We start from the raw sequence: 14660 nt of genomic DNA, 5'->3' as shown, positions 1-14660 counted from the left end.
GTGTCTCTGTGTGTGTCTCTGTGTGTGTCTCTGTGTGTCTCACTCTGTGTGTGTCTCACTCTGTGTGTCTCACTGTGTCTCACTCTGTGTTTGTCTCTGTGTCTCACTCTGTGTGTGTCTATGTGTCTCACTCTGTGTGTGTCTCACTCTGTGTGTGTCTCACTCTGTGTGTGTCTCTGTGTGTGTCTCTGTGTGTGTCTCTGTGTGTGTCTCTGTGTCTCACTCTGTGTGTGTCTCTGTGTCTCACTCTGTGTGTCTCACTGTGTCTCACTCTGTGTGTCTCTGTGTCTCACTCTGTGTGTGTCTCTGTGTGTCTCACTCTGTGTGTCTGTGTGTCTGTGTCTCACTCTGTGTGTCTCTGTGTGTCTCACTCTGTGTGTCTCTGTGTGTCTCTGTGTGTGTCTCTGTGTGTCTCACTCTGTGTGTCTGTGTGTCTGTGTCTCACTCTGTGTGTCTCTGTGTGTCTCACTCTGTGTGTCTCTGTGTGTTTCTGTGTGTGTCTCTGTGTGTGTCTCACTCTGTGTGTCTCACTCTGTGTGTCTCTGTGTCTGTGTCTCTGTGTCTCACTGTGTGTGTCTCACTCTGTGTGTCTCTGTGTCTCACTCTGTGTGTGTCTCTGTGTCTCACTCTGTGTGTGTCTCTGTGTGTGTCTCTGTGTGTGTCTCTGTGTGTCTCACTCTGTGTGTCTCTGTGTGTCTCTGTGTGTGTCTCTGTCTCTGTGTGTGTCTCACTCTGTGTGTCTCACTCTGTGTGTGTCTCACTCTGTGTGTGTCTCACTCTGTGTGTGTCTCACTCTGTGTGTCTCTGTGTCTCACTCTGTGTGTGTCTTACTCTGTGTGTGTCTCTGTGTGTGTCTCTGTGTGTGTCTCTGTGTGTCTCACTCTGTGTGTGTCTCACTCTGTGTGTCTCACTGTGTCTCACTCTGTGTTTGTCTCTGTGTCTCACTCTGTGTGTGTCTATATGTCTCACTCTGTGTGTGTCTCACTCTGTGTGTGTCTCACTCTGTGTGTGTCTCTGTGTGTGTCTCTGTGTGTGTCTCTGTGTGTGTCTCTGTGTCTCACTCTGTGTGTGTCTCTGTGTCTCACTCTGTGTGTCTCACTGTGTCTCACTCTGTGTGTCTCTGTGTCTCACTCTGTGTGTGTCTCTGTGTCTCACTCTGTGTGTGTCTCTGTGTGTGTCTCTGTGTCTCACTCTGTGTGTGTCTCTGTGTGTGTCTCACTCTGTGTGTGTCTCTGTGTCTCACTCTGTGTGTGTCTCTGTGTCTCACTCTGTGTGTGTCTCTGTGTCTCACTCTGTGTGTGTCTCTGTGTCTCACTCTGTGTGTGTCTCACTGTGTCTCACTCTGTGTGTCTCTGTGTCTCACTCTGTGTGTGTCTCTGTGTCTCACTCTGTGTGTGTCTCACTCTGTGTGTGTCTCACTCTGTGTGTCTCTGTGTCTCACTCTGTGTGTGTCTCTGTGTCTCACTCTGTGTGTGTCTCTGTGTCTCACTCTGTGTGTGTCTCTGTGTGAGTCTCTGTGTGTGTCTTTGTGTGTGTCTCTGTGTGTCTCACTCTGTGTGTCTCACTGTGTCTCACTCTGTGTGTCTCTGTGTCTCACTCTGTGTGTGTCTCACTCTGTGTGTGTCTCTGTGTCTCACTCTGTGTGTGTCTCTGTGTGTGTCTCTGTGTCTCACTCTGTGTGTGTCTCTGTGTGTGTCTCTGTGTCTCACTCTGTGTGTGTCTCTGTGTCTCACTCTGTGTGTGTCTCTGTGTCTCACTCTGTGTGTGTCTCACTCTGTGTGTGTCTCACTCTGTGTGTGTCTCTGTGTCTCACTCTGTGTGTGTCTCACTGTGTGTGTCTCTGTGTCTCACTCTGTGTGTGTCTCACTCTGTGTGTGTCTCACTCTGTGTGTGTCTCTGTGTCTCACTCTGTGTGTGTCTCTGTGTGTGTCTCTGTGTCTCACTCTGTGTGTGTCTCTGTGTCTCACTCTGTGTGTGTCTCTGTGTGTGTCTCTGTGTCTCACTCTGTGTGTGTCTCTGTGTCTCACTCTGTGTGTGTCTCTGTGTCTCACTCTGTGTGTCTGTGTGTCTGTGTCTCACTCTGTGTGTCTCTGTGTGTCTCACTCTGTGTGTCTCTGTGTGTTTCTGTGTGTGTCTCTGTGTGTGTCTCACTCTGTGTGTCTCACTCTGTGTGTCTCTGTGTCTGTGTCTCTGTGTCTCACTGTGTGTGTCTCACTCTGTGTGTCTCTGTGTCTCACTCTGTGTGTGTCTCTGTGTCTCACTCTGTGTGTGTCTCTGTGTGTGTCTCTGTGTGTGTCTCTGTGTGTCTCACTCTGTGTGTCTCTGTGTGTCTCTGTGTGTGTCTCTGTCTCTGTGTGTGTCTCACTCTGTGTGTCTCACTCTGTGTGTGTCTCACTCTGTGTGTGTCTCACTCTGTGTGTGTCTCACTCTGTGTGTCTCTGTGTCTCACTCTGTGTGTGTCTTACTCTGTGTGTGTCTCTGTGTGTGTCTCTGTGTGTGTCTCTGTGTGTCTCACTCTGTGTGTGTCTCACTCTGTGTGTCTCACTGTGTCTCACTCTGTGTTTGTCTCTGTGTCTCACTCTGTGTGTGTCTATATGTCTCACTCTGTGTGTGTCTCACTCTGTGTGTGTCTCACTCTGTGTGTGTCTCTGTGTGTGTCTCTGTGTGTGTCTCTGTGTGTGTCTCTGTGTCTCACTCTGTGTGTGTCTCTGTGTCTCACTCTGTGTGTCTCACTGTGTCTCACTCTGTGTGTCTCTGTGTCTCACTCTGTGTGTGTCTCTGTGTCTCACTCTGTGTGTGTCTCTGTGTGTGTCTCTGTGTCTCACTCTGTGTGTGTCTCTGTGTGTGTCTCACTCTGTGTGTGTCTCTGTGTCTCACTCTGTGTGTGTCTCTGTGTCTCACTCTGTGTGTGTCTCTGTGTCTCACTCTGTGTGTGTCTCACTGTGTCTCACTCTGTGTGTCTCTGTGTCTCACTCTGTGTGTGTCTCTGTGTCTCACTCTGTGTGTGTCTCACTCTGTGTGTGTCTCACTCTGTGTGTCTCTGTGTCTCACTCTGTGTGTGTCTCTGTGTCTCACTCTGTGTGTGTCTCTGTGTCTCACTCTGTGTGTGTCTCTGTGTGAGTCTCTGTGTGTGTCTTTGTGTGTGTCTCTGTGTGTCTCACTCTGTGTGTCTCACTGTGTCTCACTCTGTGTGTCTCCTGTGTCTCACTCTGTGTGTGTCTCACTCTGTGTGTGTCTCTGTGTCTCACTCTGTGTGTGTCTCTGTGTGTGTCTCTGTGTCTCACTCTGTGTGTGTCTCTGTGTGTGTCTCTGTGTCTCACTCTGTGTGTGTCTCTGTGTCTCACTCTGTGTGTGTCTCTGTGTCTCACTCTGTGTGTGTCTCACTCTGTGTGTGTCTCACTCTGTGTGTGTCTCTGTGTCTCACTCTGTGTGTGTCTCACTGTGTGTGTCTCTGTGTCTCACTCTGTGTGTGTCTCACTCTGTGTGTGTCTCACTCTGTGTGTGTCTCTGTGTCTCACTCTGTGTGTGTCTCTGTGTGTGTCTCTGTGTCTCACTCTGTGTGTGTCTCTGTGTCTCACTCTGTGTGTGTCTCTGTGTGTGTCTCTGTGTCTCACTCTGTGTGTGTCTCTGTGTCTCACTCTGTGTGTGTCTCTGTGTCTCACTCTGTGTGTGTCTCTGTGTCTCACTCTGTGTGTGTCTCACTCTGTGTGTGTCTCTGTGTCTCACTCTGTGTGTGTCTCACTCTGTGTGTGTCTCACTCTGTGTGTGTCTCTGTGTGTGTCTCTGTGTCTCACTCTGTGTGTGTCTCACTCTGTGTGTGTCTCTGTGTGTGTCTCTGTGTCTCACTCTGTGTGTGTCTCTGTGTGTGTCTCTGTGTCTCACTCTGTGTGTGTCTCTGTGTGTGTCTCTGTGTCTCACTCTGTGTGTGTCTCTGTGTCTCACTCTGTGTGTGTCTCACTCTGTGTGTGTCTCTGTGTCTCACTCTGTGTGTGTCTCACTCTGTGTGTGTCTCTGTGTGTGTCTCTGTGTCTCACTCTGTGTGTGTCTCTGTGTCTCACTCTGTGTGTGTCTCTGTGTCTCACTCTGTGTGTCTCTGTGTCTCACTCTGTGTGTCTCACTCTGTGTGTGTGTCTCACTCTGTGTGTGTCTCACTCTGTGTGTCTCTGTGTGTGTCTCTGTGTCTCACTCTGTGTGTGTCTCACTCTGTGTGTGTCTCTGTGTCTCACTCTGTGTGTGTCTCTGTGTCTCACTCTGTGTGTGTCTCTGTGTGTGTCTCACTCTGTGTGTGTCTCTGTGTCTCACTCTGTGTGTGTCTCTGTGTCTCACTCTGTGTGTGTCTCTGTGTCTCACTCTGTGTGTGTCTCTGTGTGTGTCTCACTCTGTGTGTGTCTCTGTGTCTCACTCTGTGTGTGTCTCTGTGTGTGTCTCTGTGTGTGTCTCTGTGTCTCACTCTGTGTGTGTCTCTGCGTCTCACTCTGTGTGTGTCTCTGTGTGTCTCTGTGTGTGTCTCTGTGTGTGTCTCTGTGTGTGTCTCTGTGTCTCACTCTGTGTGTGTCTCTGTGTCTCACTCTGTGTGTGTCTCTGTGTCTCACTCTGTGTGTGTCTCTGTGTCTCACTCTGTGTGTGTCTCACTCTGTGTGTGTCTCTGTGTGTGTCTCTGTGTCTCACTCTGTGTGTGCTCTCTGTGTGTGTCTCTGTGTCTCACTCTGTGTGTGTCTCACTCTGTGTGTGTCTCTGTGTGTGTCTCTGTGTCTCACTCTGTGTGTGTCTCTGTGTGAGTCTCTGTGTCTCACTCTGTGTGTGTCTCTGTGTCTCACTCTGTGTGTGTCTCACTCTGTGTGTGTCTCTGTGTCTCACTCTGTGTGTGTCTCACTCTGTGTGTGTCTCTGTGTCTCACTCTGTGTGTGTCTCACTCTGTGTGTGTCTCTGTGTCTCACTCTGTGTGTCTCACTGTGTCTCACTCTGTGTGTCTCTGTGTCTCACTCTGTGTGTGTCTCTGTGTCTCACTCTGTGTGTGTCTCTGTGTGTGTCTCTGTGTCTCACTCTGTGTGTCTCTGTGTGTCTCACTCTGTGTGTGTCTCACTCTGTGTGTGTCTCTGTGTCTCACTCTGTGTGTGTCTCACTCTGTGTGTGTCTCTGTGTGTCTCACTCTGTGTGTGTCTCACTCTGTGTGTGTCTCTGTGTCTCACTCTGTGTGTGTCTCTGTGTCTCACTCTGTGTGTGTCTCTGTGTCTCACTCTGTGTGTCTCTGTGTCTCACTCTGTGTGTGTCTCTGTGTCTCACTCTGTGTGTGTCTCTGTGTCTCACTCTGTGTGTGTCTCTGTGTCTCACTCTGTGTGTGTCTCTGTGTGTCTCACTCTGTGTGTGTCTCACTCTGTGTGTGTCTCTGTGTCTCACTCTGTGTGTGTCTCTGTGTCTCACTCTGTGTGTGTCTCACTCTGTGTGTGTCTCTGTGTGTGTCTCACTCTGTGTGTGTCTCACTCTGTGTGTGTCTCTGTGTGTCTCACTCTGTGTGTGTCTCTTTGTGTGTCTCTGTGTCTCACTCTGTGTGTCTCACTGTGTCTCACTCTGTGTGTGTCTCACTGTGTCTCACTCTGTGTGTCTCACTGTGTCTCACTCTGTGTGTGTCTCTGTGTGTCTCACTCTGTGTGTGTCTCTGTGTCTCACTCTGTGTGTGTCTCACTCTGTGTGTGTCTCTGTGTGTGTCTCTGTGTCTCACTCTGTGTGTGTCTCTGTGTCTCACTCTGTGTGTCTCTGTGTCTCACTCTGTGTGTCTCTGTGTCTCACTCTGTGTGTGTCTCTGTGTCTCACTCTGTGTGTGTCTCTGTGTCTCACTCTGTGTGTCTCTGTGTGTCTCACTCTGTGTGTGTCTCACTCTGTGTGTGTCTCTGTGTCTCACTCTGTGTGTGTCTCTGTGTCTCACTCTGTGTGTGTCTCACTCTGTGTGTGTCTCTGTGTGTGTCTCACTCTGTGTGTGTCTCACTCTGTGTGTGTCTCTGTGTGTCTCACTCTGTGTGTGTCTCTTTGTGTGTCTCTGTGTCTCACTCTGTGTCTCACTGTGTCTCACTCTGTGTGTGTCTCACTGTGTCTCACTCTGTGTGTCTCACTCTGTGTGTCTCACTCTGTGTGTCTCTGTGTCTCACTCTGTGTGTGTCTCTGTGTGTCTCACTCTGTGTGTGTCTCTGTGTCTCACTCTGTGTGTGTCTCACTCTGTGTGAGTCTCTGTGTGTGTCTTTGTGTGTGTCTCTGTGTGTCTCACTCTGTGTGTCTCACTGTGTCTCACTCTGTGTGTCTCTGTGTCTCACTCTGTGTGTCTCTGTCTGTCTGCAGCTGCTGCCATGGGCAACCTCGTGTCGGATTTGGCCGGGCTGGGGTGAGTTTATAGTGAGGAGCTGGTGAGTCAGTGGGGTGGGTGAGTGGGTGGGTGGGTGAGTGAGTGAGTGGGTGGGTGAGTGAGTGGTGTGAGTGAGTGGGTGGGTGAGTGGGTGAGTGGGTGAGTGAGTGAGTGCGTGAGTGACTGACTGAGTGACTGACTGAATGAGTGGAGTGACTGAGTGAGCTGGTGAGTGAGTGGTGAGTGAGTGGGTGGGTGGGTGGGTGAGTGAGTGGTGAGTGGGTGAGTGGGTGAGTGAGTGGTGAGTGGGTGAGTGGGTGAGTGGGTGAGTGAGTGAGCTGGTGAGTGACTGACTGAGTGACTGACTGAATGAGTGAGTGACTGAGTGAGCTGGTGAGTGAGTGGTGGGTGGGTGGGTGGGTGAGTGGGTGGGTGGGTGGGTGAGTGAGTGAGTGGTGAGTGAGGGGGTGAGTGAGTGGGTGGGTGGGTGGGTGAGTGCGTGAGTGAGTGAGTGGGTGGGGTGAGTGAGTGAGTGAGTGGGTGGGTGAGTGAGTGGGTGGGTGGGTGGGTGAGTGAGTGGGTGAGTGGTGAGTGAGTGGGTGGGTGAGTGGGTGGGTGGGTGGGTGAGTGAGGTGTGAGTGGGTGGTGAGTGAGTGGGTGGGTGGGTGAGTGAGTGGGTGGTGAGTGAGTGGGTGGGTGAGTGAGTGGGTGGGTGGGTGGGTGAGTGAGTGGTGAGTGAGTGGGTGGGTGGGTGGGTGGGTGAGTGGGTGAGTGGGTGAGTGGGTGGGTGGGTGAGTGGGTGAGTGAGTGAGTGAGTGAGTGGGTGAGTGGGTGGGTGAGTGGGTGGGTGGGTGAGTGGGTGAGTGAGTGAGTGGGTGAGTGAGTGAGTGAGTGAGTGGGTGAGTGGGTGGGTGGGTGAGTGAGTGGGTGAGTGGGTGAGTGAGTGGGTGGGTGAGTGAGTGGGTGGGTGGGTGGGTGGGTGGGTGAGTGAGTGGGTGAGTGAGTGAGTGGTGAGTGGGTGAGTGGGTGGGTGGGTGAGTGATTGGTGAGTGGGTGAGTGAGTGGTGAGTGGGTGAGTGAGTGAGTGGTGAGTGAGTGGGTGGGTGGGTGGGTGAGTGAGTGGGTGGGTGAGTGGGTGGGTGGGTGGGTGGGTGAGTGGGTGGGTGGGTGAGTGAGTGGGTGGGTGAGTGGGTGGGTGAGTGAGTGGGTGGGTGGGTGAGTGGGTGGGTGGGTGAGTGAGTGGGTGAGTGGGTGGGTGGGTGAGTGAGTGGGTGAGTGGGTGAGTGAGTGGTGGGTGGTGAGTGGGGGGGTGAGTGAGGTGGGTGAGTGAGTGGTTGAGTGAGTGATGGGTGAGTGAGTGAGTGAGTGGGTGAGTGGGTGGGTGGTGAGTGGGTGAGTGAGTGAGTGGGTGAGTGAGTGAGTGAGTGGGTGAGTGGTGGGTGGGTGAGTGAGTGGGTGAGTGGGTGAGTGAGTGGGTGGGTGGGTGGGTGGGGGGTGAGTGAGTGGGTGAGTGAGTGAGTGGTGAGTGGGTGAGTGGGTGGGTGAGTGGGTGAGTGAGTGGGTGGGTGGGTGGGTGGGTGGGTGAGTGAGTGGGTGAGTGAGTGAGTGGTGAGTGGGTGAGTGGGTGGGTGGGTGAGTGAGTGGTGAGTGGGTGAGTGAGTGGTGAGTGGGTGAGTGGGTGAGTGAGTGGGTGGGTGGGTGGGTGGGTGAGTGAGTGGGTGGGTGGGTGAGTGGGTGGGTGGGTGAGTGGGTGGGTGAGTGAGTGGGTGAGTGGTGAGTGAGTGGGTGGGTGAGTGGGTGGGTGGGTGGGTGGGTGAGTGAGTGAGTGGGGTGGGTGAGTGAGTGGGTGAGTGAGTGGGTGGGTGAGTGGGTGAGTGGGTGAGTGAGTGAGTGCGTGAGTGACTGACTGAGTGACTGACTGAATGAGTGAGTGACTGAGTGAGCTGGTGAGTGAGTGGTGAGTGAGTGGGTGGGTGGGTGGGTGGGTGAGTGAGTGGTGAGTGGGTGAGTGGGTGAGTGAGTGGTGAGTGGGTGAGTGGGTGAGTGGGTGAGTGAGTGAGCTGGTGAGTGACTGACTGAGTGACTGACTGAATGAGTGAGTGACTGAGTGAGCTGGTGAGTGAGTGGTGGGTGGGTGGGTGGGTGAGTGGGTGGGTGGGTGGGTGAGTGAGTGAGTGGTGAGTGAGGGGGTGAGTGAGTGGGTGGGTGGGTGGGTGAGTGCGTGAGTGAGTGAGTGGGTGGTGAGTGAGTGAGTGGGTGGGTGAGTGAGTGGGTGGGTGGGTGGGTGAGTGAGTGGGTGAGTGGTGAGTGAGTGGGTGGGTGAGTGGGTGGGTGGGTGGGTGAGTGAGGTGTGAGTGGGTGGTGAGTGAGTGGGTGGGTGGGTGAGTGAGTGGGTGGTGAGTGAGTGGGTGGGTGAGTGAGTGGGTGGGTGGGTGGGTGAGTGAGTGGTGAGTGAGTGGGGTGGGTGGGTGGGTGAGTGGGTGAGTGGGTGGGTGGGTGAGTGGGTGAGTGAGTGAGTGAGTGGGGTGAGTGGGTGGGTGAGTGGGTGGGTGGGTGAGTGGGTGAGTGAGTGAGTGGGTGAGTGAGTGAGTGAGTGAGTGGGTGAGTGGGTGGGTGGGTGGGTGAGTGAGTGGGTGAGTGGGTGAGTGAGTGGGTGGGTGAGTGAGTGGGTGGGTGGGTGGGTGAGTGAGTGGGTGAGTGAGTGAGTGGTGAGTGGGTGAGTGGGTGGGTGGGTGAGTGATTGGTGAGTGGGTGAGTGAGTGGTGAGTGGGTGAGTGAGTGAGTGGTGAGTGAGTGGGTGGGTGGGTGGGTGAGTGAGTGGGTGGGTGAGTGGGTGGGTGGGTGGGTGAGTGGGTGGGTGAGTGAGTGGGTGGGTGAGTGGGTGGGTGAGTGAGTGGGTGGGTGGGGTGGTGGGTGGTGGGTGGGTGTGGTGAGTGAGTGGGTGAGTGGGTGGGTGGGTGAGTGAGTGGGTGAGTGGGTGAGTGAGTGGGTGGGTGAGTGGGTGGGTGAGTGAGTGGTTGAGTGAGTGAGTGGGTGAGTGAGTGAGTGGGTGAGTGGGTGGGTGGGGTGAGTGGGTGTGTGAGTGAGTGGGTGAGTGAGTGAGTGAGTGGGTGAGTGGGTGGGTGGGTGAGTGAGTGGGTGAGTGGGTGAGTGAGTGGGTGGGTGAGTGAGTGGGTGGGTGGGTGGGTGGGTGAGTGAGTGGGTGAGTGAGTGAGTGGTGAGTGGGTGAGTGGGTGGGTGGGTGAGTGAGTGGTGAGTGGGTGGTGAGTGGTGAGTGGGTGAGTGGGTGAGTGAGTGGGTGGGTGGGTGGGTGGGTGGGTGAGTGAGTGGGTGGGTGGGGTGAGTGGGTGGGTGAGTGGGTGGGTGAGTGAGTGGGTGAGTGGGTGAGTGGTGTGGGTGTGGGTGGGTGGGTGGGTGGGTGGGTGGTGTGGTGTGAGTGGGTGAGTGGGTGGTGAGTGGTGGGTGGGTGGGTGAGTGAGGTGGGTGGTGAGTGAGTGGTGGTGGGTGAGTGAGTGGGTGGGTGGGTGGGTGAGTGAGTGGTGAGTGAGTGGGTGGGTGGGTGGGTGGGTGAGTGGGTGAGTGGGTGGGTGGGTGAGTGGGTGGGTGAGTGGTGAGTGGGTGGGTGGGTGGGTGAGTGGGTGAGTGAGTGAGTGGGTGAGTGAGTGAGTGAGTGAGTGGGTGAGTGGGTGGGTGGGTGAGTGAGTGGGTGAGTGGGTGAGTGAGTGGGTGGGTGAGTGGGTGGGTGAGTGGGTGGGTGGGTGGGTGAGTGGGTGAGTGAGTGAGTGGGTGAGTGAGTGAGTGAGTGAGTGGGTGAGTGGGTGGGTGGGTGAGTGAGTGGGTGGGTGGGTGAGTGAGTGGGTGAGTGGGTGAGTGAGTGGGTGGGTGAGTGAGTGGGTGAGTGGGTGAGTGAGTGGGTGGGTGAGTGAGTGGGTGGGTGGGTGGGTGGGTGAGTGAGTGGGTGAGTGGTGGGGAGCGGTAGTGTAGCGGTTAGCGCGTTGCGCTATGAACCTGGCGACCCGGGTTCGATACCCGCTCACGGCCAACACCAGTGACGATTATCTGAACCGGTCCTGGGCCTCCCCTAGGTTGACTCAGCCTGAAATGAGTACCTGGTGCGATGTGTAAACATCGCCACTGGGGAGACAAAGGCGGTCGGGCGTGGTGCTGGCCACCCACCCCCTCGTGTACCGTGCCGGCCTTCATAGGTGCTCGCTAACAGCACTTGCCCCTACAGTCTGTTAAGGCTGTACGGGGGATCTTTGAGTGAGTGAGTGGTGAGTGGGTGAGTGGGTGGGTGGGTGAGTGATTGGTGAGTGGGTGAGTGAGTGGTGAGTGGGTGAGTGAGTGAGTGGTGAGTGAGTGGGTGGGTGGGTGGGTGAGTGAGTGGGTGGGTGAGTGGGTGGGTGGGTGGGTGAGTGGGTGGGTGGGTGAGTGAGTGGGTGGGTGAGTGGGTGGGTGAGTGAATGGGTGGGTGGGTGAGTGGGTGGGTGGGTGAGTGAGTGGGTGAGTGGGTGGGTGGGTTAGTGAGTGGGTGAGTGGGTGAGTGAGTGGGTGGGTGAGTGGGTGAGTGGGTGGGTGGGTGAGTGGGTGGGTGAGTGAATGGGTGGGTGGGTGAGTGGGTGGGTGGGTGAGTGAGTGGGTGGGTGGGTGGGTGAGTGAGTGGGTGGGTGAGTGGGTGAGTGAGTGGGTGGGTGAGTGGGTGGGTGAGTGAGTGGTTGAGTGAGTGAGTGAGTGGGTGAGTGAGTGAGTGAGTGAGTGGGTGAGTGGGTGGGTGGGTGAGTGGGTGAGTGAGTGAGTGGGTGAGTGAGTGAGTGAGTGGGTGAGTGGGTGGGTGGGTGAGTGAGTGGGTGAGTGGGTGAGTGGGTGGGTGGGTGAGTGAGTGGTGAGTGGGTGAGTGGGTGGGTGGGTGAGTGATTGGTGAGTGGGTGAGTGAGTGGTGAGTGGGTGAGTGAGTGAGTGGTGAGTGAGTGGGTGGGTGGGTGGGTGAGTGAGTGGGTGGGTGAGTGGGTGGGTGGGTGGGTGAGTGGGTGGGTGGGTGAGTGAGTGGGTGGGTGAGTGGGTGGGTGAGTGAATGGGTGGGTGGGTGAGTGGGTGGGTGGGTGAGTGAGTGGGTGAGTGGGTGGGTGGGTTAGTGAGTGGGTGAGTGGGTGAGTGAGTGGGTGGGTGAGTGGGTGAGTGGGTGGGTGGGTGAGTGGGTGGGTGAGTGAATGGGTGGGTGGGTGAGTGGGTGGGTGGGTGAGTGAGTGGGTGGGTGGGTGGGTGAGTGAGTGGGTGGGTGAGTGGGTGAGTGAGTGGGTGGGTGAGTGGGTGGGTGAGTGAGTGGTTGAGTGAGTGAGTGAGTGGGTGAGTGAGTGAGTGAGTGAGTGGGTGAGTGGGTGGGTGGGTGAGTGGGTGAGTGAGTGAGTGGGTGAGTGAGTGAGTGAGTGGGTGAGTGGGTGGGTGGGTGAGTGAGTGGGTGAGTGGGTGAGTGAGTGGGTGGGTGAGTGAGTGGGTGGGTGGGTGGGTGGGTGGGTGGGTGAGTGAGTGGGTGAGTGAGTGAGTGGGTGAGTGAGTGAGTGGTGAGTGGGTGAGTGGGTGGGTGGGTGAGTGAGTGGTGAGTGGGTGAGTGAGTGGTGAGTGGGTGAGTGGGTGAGTGAGTGGGTGGGTGGGTGGGTGAGTGAGTGGGTGGGTGGGTGGGTGAGTGGGTGGGTGGGTGAGTGGGTGGGTGGGTGAGTGAGTGGGTGAGTGAGTGGGTGGGTGAGTGGGTGGGTGAGTGGGTGGGTGGGTGAGTGAGTGGGTGAGTGGGTGAGTGAGTGGGTGGGTGAGTGAGTGGGTGGGTGGGTGGGTGGGTGGGTGGGTGAGTGAGTGGGTGAGTGAGTGAGTGGTGAGTGGGTGAGTGGGTGGGTGGGTGAGTGAGTGGTGAGTGGGTGAGTGAGTGGTGAGTGGGTGAGTGGGTGAGTGAGTGGGTGGGTGGGTGGGTGGGTGAGTGAGTGGGTGGGTGGGTGGGTGAGTGGGTGGGTGGGTGAGTGGGTGGGTGGGTGAGTGAGTGGGTGAGTGAGTGGGTGGGTGAGTGGGTGGGTGAGTGGGTGGGTGGGTGAGTGAGTGGGTGAGTGGGTGGGTGGGTGAGTGAGTGGGTGAGTGGGTGAGTGAGTGGGTGGGTGAGTGGGTGGGTGAGTGAGTGAGTGGGTGGGTGGGTGGGTGGGTGGGTGGGTGGGTGGGTGAGTGAGTGGTGAGTGAGTGGGTGGGTGAGTGGGTGGGTGAGTGGTGAGTGACTGACTGAGTGGTGAGTGAGTGACTGACTGAGCGAGCTGGTGAGTGAGTGAGTGGTGAGTGAGTGGTGAGTGAGTCGTGAGTGAGTGAGTGAGCGAGCTGGTGAGTGAGCGAGTGACTGACTGAGTGAGTGAGTGACTGACTGACTGACTGAGTGAGTGAGTGACCTGGTGAGCTGGTGAGTGAGTGGTGAGTGAGTGGTGAGTGAGTGAGTGAGTGGCGAGTGAGTGAGTGAGTGAGCGAGCTGGTGAGTGAGCGAGTGACTGACTGAGTGAGTGACTGACTGACTGACTGACTGAGTGAGTGACCTGGTGAGCTGGTGAGGGAGTGGTGAGTGAGTGGTGAGTAAGTGAGTGAGTGGCGAGTGAGTGAGTGAGTGAGTGAGTGAGCGAGCTGGTGAGTGAGCGAGTGACTGACTGAGTGAGTGACTGACTGACTGACTGACTGAGTGAGTGACCTGGTGAGCTGGTGAGGGAGTGGTGAGTGAGTGGTGAGTAAGTGGTGAGTGTAGTAGTGAGTGAGTGGTGAGTGAGTGGTGAGTGAGCTGGTGAGTGAGTGGTGAGTGAGTGAGTGAGTGAGTGAGCGAGCTGGTGAGTGAGCGAGTGACTGACTGAGTGAGTGAGTGAGTGACCTGGTGAGCTGGTGAGTGAGTGGTGAGTGAGTGGTGAGTGAGTGGTGAGTGAGTGAGTGAGTGGCGAGTGAGTGAGTGAGCGAGCTGGTGAGTGAGCGAGTGACTGACTGAGTGAGTGACTGACTGACTGACTGACTGAGTGAGTGACCTGGTGAGCTGGTGAGGGAGTGGTGAGTGAGTGGTGAGTAAGTGGTGAGTGTAGTAGTGAGTGAGTGGTGAGTGAGTGGTGAGTGAGCTGGTGAGTGAGTGGTGAGTGAGTGAGTGAGTGAGTGAGCGAGCTGGTGAGTGAGCGAGTGACTGACTGAGTGAGTGAGTGAGTGACCTGGTGAGCTGGTGAGTGAGTGGTGAGTGAGTGGTGAGTGAGTGGTGAGTGAGTGAGTGAGTGGCGAGTGAGTGAGTGAGCGAGCTGGTGAGTGAGCGAGTGACTGACTGAGTGAGTGACTGACTGACTGACTGACTGAGTGAGTGACCTGGTGAGCTGGTGAGGGAGTGGTGAGTGAGTGGTGAGTAAGTGGTGAGTGTAGTAGTGAGTGAGTGGTGAGTGAGTGGTGAGTGAGCTGGTGAGTGAGTGGTGAGTGAGTGAGTGAGTGAGCGAGCTGGTGAGTGAGCGAGTGACTGACTGAGTGAGTGACTGACTGACTGAGTGTAGTAGTGAGTGAGTGGTGAGTGAGTGGTGAGTGAGCTGGTGAGTGAGTGGTGAGTGAGTGAGTGAGTGAGCGAGCTGGTGAGTGAGCGAGTGACTGACTGAGTGAGTGAGTGAGTGACCTGGTGAGCTGGTGAGTGAGTGGTGAGTGAGTGGTGAGTGAGTGAGTGAGTGGCGAGTGAGTGAGTGAGCGAGCTGGTGAGTGAGCGAGTGACTGACTGAGTGACTGACTGACTGAGTGAGTGAGTGACCTGGTGAGCTGGTGAGTGAGTGGTGAGTGAGTGGTGAGTGAGTGGTGAGTGAGTGGTGAGTGAGTGAGTGAGTGGCGAGTGAGTGAGTGAGCGAGCTGGTGAGTGAGCGAGTGACTGACTGAGTGAGTGACTGACTGAGTGAGTGAGTGACCTGGTGAGCTGGTGAGTGAGTGGTGAGTGAGTGGTGAGTGAGTGGTGAGTGTCTCTCACCAGGCTGGCTGGCTATGTGGAGGCTCTGGCCGGGAGATTTGGACTTCCTGTCCCGAATCTCACGCCCAAGCAAGCAGACGCGTGGCAAACACGTGTGTCAGCTCACACGGTGAGTCAGTCAGTTAGTGACTCAGTCACTCAGTCAGTCACTCAGTCACTCAGTCACTCACTCAGTCACTCACTCACTCGCTCACTCAGTCACTCACTCACCCACTCACTCACTCACTCACCCACTCACTCACCCACTCACTCACTCACCCACTCACTCACTCACTCACCCACTCACCCACTCACTCACTCACTCACCCACTCACCCACTCACGCCCAAGCAAGCAGACGCGT

At 55.8% G+C, this 14660-nt stretch overlaps 1 protein-coding gene across 1 annotated transcript in view; it reads left to right on the top strand.

Annotated features, from left to right (window-relative positions):
* Nucleotides 1-14427, top strand: part of TMEM65 (transmembrane protein 65) — a gene marked incomplete at both ends in the record, with an annotated part of 52512 nt that extends 38085 nt beyond the window's left edge. Inside the window, 2 exons of the mRNA XM_078885495.1 lie at nt 6331-6373; nt 14322-14427. Of these exons, the coding sequence (XP_078741621.1) occupies nt 6331-6373; nt 14322-14427 (149 nt within the window). The remainder of the gene's footprint in view (nt 1-6330; nt 6374-14321) is intronic.
* Nucleotides 14428-14660: the final 233 nt, after the last annotated feature.

Source organism: Lampetra fluviatilis, unplaced genomic scaffold, assembly GCF_964198595.1.
Source record: "Lampetra fluviatilis unplaced genomic scaffold, kcLamFluv1.1 SCAFFOLD_508, whole genome shotgun sequence".
NCBI lineage: Eukaryota > Metazoa > Chordata > Hyperoartia > Petromyzontiformes > Petromyzontidae > Lampetra > Lampetra fluviatilis.
The sequence above is the reverse complement of the archived record's forward strand: the minus strand, read 5'-3'. Positions and strand labels throughout refer to the sequence as shown.